The sequence below is a fragment of the Mesitornis unicolor genome, unplaced genomic scaffold (assembly GCF_000695765.1).
Source record: "Mesitornis unicolor isolate BGI_N332 unplaced genomic scaffold, ASM69576v1 scaffold19210, whole genome shotgun sequence".
In the NCBI taxonomy this organism is placed as follows: Eukaryota; Metazoa; Chordata; class Aves; order Mesitornithiformes; family Mesitornithidae; genus Mesitornis; species Mesitornis unicolor.
In genome coordinates this window covers 32427-36051 of record NW_010156453.1, presented here as the reverse complement: position 1 = coordinate 36051, position 3625 = coordinate 32427, and the positions used below count along the sequence as shown (strand labels likewise).

At 37.5% G+C, this 3625-nt stretch overlaps 1 protein-coding gene across 1 annotated transcript in view; it reads left to right on the top strand.

The window, feature by feature from the left end:
* LOC104547254 (transcription initiation factor TFIID subunit 4-like) overlaps window positions 1-3625 on the top strand; it is a 38612-nt gene that overhangs the window by 29318 nt on the left and 5669 nt on the right. Inside the window, exons 11-13 of the mRNA XM_010192903.1 lie at window positions 574-743; window positions 1319-1449; window positions 2094-2219. Coding sequence (XP_010191205.1) covers window positions 574-743; window positions 1319-1449; window positions 2094-2219 — 427 coding nt within the window. The remainder of the gene's footprint in view (window positions 1-573; window positions 744-1318; window positions 1450-2093; window positions 2220-3625) is intronic.

Genomic DNA, 3625 nt, shown 5'->3' with positions numbered 1-3625 from the left:
GCTGAACCTAGTGGGAACCTTTCTGTGTACTGCAATGGTGCTGAATCAGGCTGAGTAAACTCAGGAACGAGGGCTGGATTTTCTGTGGGCAGGTTTACTGCTTTAATACAGACTTTAACAAACAGCTGTGGTCATACTTGTGCCAGACAGGTTTTTAGCATTTAGCTGGCACTAAGGATAAATATCAAACCTCACAAACAATTCCTGCCTGGATAAGTAAATAGAATCAATTCCTTCACTGCTCTGACTCTGCTTGGGTTATCTGGAAGTGCTGCCCGTCTTACAGTGACGAGGGCAGTTTATTGTTATGTTGTGGTAGTGATGTGTCTGCTCTCTTGTTTCTTGAGGTGTTGAAACATTTACGTAAGAGAGGAGCTACAAAAAAGCAGAAATCCTTTTAGTGCTCTTAAGAGCTGAATTATGTTAGTTTTATGTTATCATATAATAAAAGCAAATAAAGTGCAGAAATGCAATGAAGTATTCAGGTTTGCTGTGGAATTCGTTGTATGCAACTGTGGTATTGTGGCAGTGTGTGTACTAAATGCACTAAATGTTACAATTATAATTCTGAAGGGATGATGATGACATTAATGACGTTGCATCAATGGCTGGAGTCAACCTGTCAGAAGAAAGTGCTCGGATATTGGCAACAAACTCTGAGCTTGTGGGCACGTTAACGAGGTCCTGTAAAGACGAAACCTTCCTTTTCCCGGCACCTTTACAAAGAAGGATATTAGAAATAGGTATGTTGATTTTGCTTGAACTTTAATAACCAAATTTTACTAGTCTTAGGTTTAGTTGAAGGCATTTTCCTTAGAAATTCATTTGAATAGTTTAAAGTTGCTGGCATCATTACATTTTGTGTATTCCGATGCTTGTGGGCAATCATTCAGCTTATGAAAGTAGAGTGGTGTTAAGGGATAGCAAACATATAGAGTTGCCTTCTGAAATGGTGGCGATTTAACATCAGAATTACTGAACGTGGTTATAATTCTGACTGTATAAACTGATAAGGTGTAACAAAAATAATGACAATTGTTTTTTTAAAAAATAAATCCAGCAACACTTTTATCACATTTACTTGCTAGTTTAGAATTGATGGTGGAACAAAAAGTATTATTCAATTATTTGCTATACTGTAGTACACAGCATTTATTAATAGATTGTAGGTTTTGTTAATCTAATGTAAATTTTCATGTGCACTAAACAAGAAATGGCGTTCTTGTCTGAGAAATACCTGAAAGCCTTGTTTTGGAAACAGCACTTAGTCTGTATTGTAAGATCAGTTTTTTATAACTGACTTCTGTCCTGATCATAGGTAAAAAACATGGCATAACAGAAATCCATCCTGATGTAGTTAGCTATGTATCACATGCCACACAACAAAGACTACAAAACCTCGTGGAAAAATTATCAGAGACTGCTCAACAAAAGAATATTTCTTACAAGGTAACTGTGTTTAACTGCACTAATAAAATGGCAAAACTGCACACAGTGAGCGGGCTATGCTGGCTGTAATGCACGAGTTCAGGTGTTCTTCACTCTGAAGTTCGGTTGTTTATTCTCTTTGATTCATCTTGCATTAAGATATTAATAGACATGGATGACTAGAACTCTTCAGCTTGCATAGACAAAATGTTTTTTAAAACAAATGCGGAGAAACTGTGCCCTCCCCTTTATTTATTATGTCAAATGTTTAGAGTCTGAGTGATTGTACGATCAGATAGGCAGATAAAAGCACTGCTTTGAATTCTCAAGAGACTGCTGGCTGACAGATGTGTGTTCTTAATAGATGCAAATGCCTAAACAACATTTAAAAAAAACCCACACAGCTCTGTGAAAGATGTTTGTGAGGTTAAAGCTGTGATGGTATTAGTTTAGAAGTCAAAATCTGATGATTCATGAATGAATTGAACAAAATGCTTTTCTGAGTTCTGGCTGGTTTGACTGGTGTAAATATACACTTGCCGTTTGTTTGAAAAGGACAAAGTGAACATTTGAGCTTTAAATGTATATGTTCTTTTACAGTACAGTACAAGCTAACAGCTTTGTTTTTAAGAATTGTAATGAGAAACATATTTGCTTGTTTTCAGGATGATGAAAGATACGAACAAGCGAGTGATGTTCGGGCACAGCTCAAGTTCTTTGAACAACTTGATCAAATAGAAAAGCAGCGTAAAGATGAACAAGAAAGGGAAATTTTAATGCGTGCAGCAAAGGCAAGTGCTTGGATTTCACACACGTTGCCAAAGTGTCATTTTTGACGTCAAAACCAGAGAGTTTCTTTTAATTGTAAAACACTTGCAATGAAAGGGAAGACTAATCTTCAAAGTTGATGCTTGATGAATATGTTCTTTAGCTAGAGCTCTGGTCTGCTTTGCGTGGCATAAAGCAAGTGAGACATCTTCTTTGCCAGTCCTATTGCACGTTCCCAAATTAAAGTAGGTCTTAAAACTTAGGTTTTGCACTTTGCGTCGTGAAAAGTGAATTTTTTAGCTTGGTGGTGCTCCTGAATGGAATAGAGAGGTTACAGGTATTTTGGAGACTGGAAATAGAATTCAGAAAGATTTTTACAAGTTGGAGAAATAAAACATTAGAAAGTAGATGATGTAAACACAAATGTAAGCAGTAGACTTTGTGGTTTTATTCAGTGATCTCATTATAGGATGAATATGACTGACTAGGCACGAGTGCTCTAGAAATAATTCACAAAACAACCGAAGGTTTCTGCTGGGTTTGTGATCCGTCATGAGTTGAGATTGTCAATCCAGTTGTTATAGTGCAGTGTTTGCACAGAAGTTGTGAACGAGCACCTTCGTTTTAGTTGGTTTCCATTAGACCTGAGCTGGAATAATCTGTATCTGTCCGGGTTTTGGGCCCTACACCAAGTAGACTTCAGAAGGAAAGCAATTTAAAGGTCTAGAAAATGTGCCTTACGAAGTAAGGTTAGAGAGTAAATCCATTTACTTCAGAAGAGAAAAGACTGGGGTGAGATATGTGTTCGTGACTGTGTTTTGCAGTCATAAAATTCCCTGTGTTTGCTGCACCTAAAGTGCAGCAGGGAAAACATAGACAACCATGTCCCTAAGCATGGCTAATGCTGGGCTTGGCAGTGTTAGGTTAATGGTTGAACTTGATCTTAAGGATCTTTTCCAGCCTGAATGATTCTATGACTGTGCAATTCTACAAGTATGATGTGTCCAAGTGGTTGTAGGTGCTGAAGTGAAATGGGCAATTGCTAATTTGAGTAGTCTGTTGGTCAGTTAGCTGCAGTTTGTTCCAACAGGAATCTGACTTGTATGTGTAGCAGAAAGATTTGTTCTTAGTGCGTGTGGGCAGAGAGGAGCAAGGGGAGGAATTTTTTCCAAAAGTACAGATCAGATTCTCTTTTTCATATGTGAAGTGTGTATATTGCACTTCACAGACTTGTGTAATTTGTATTGTAGTGGTTTTGTGTCAGGCACCAATGCTCAGCTATTTCTTTGCTGTTTTGAACAAAGCTGAAAAAGAGGATGCTTTTTCAAAGGTAGATACCTGAAACTAAGAAATGGAGAACTGTTCATGATTTCTTAAAATTTGTTTAAAATTAGTTTCCCGTGTTGCCCTCTCTGGGAGTTGCAGGTAT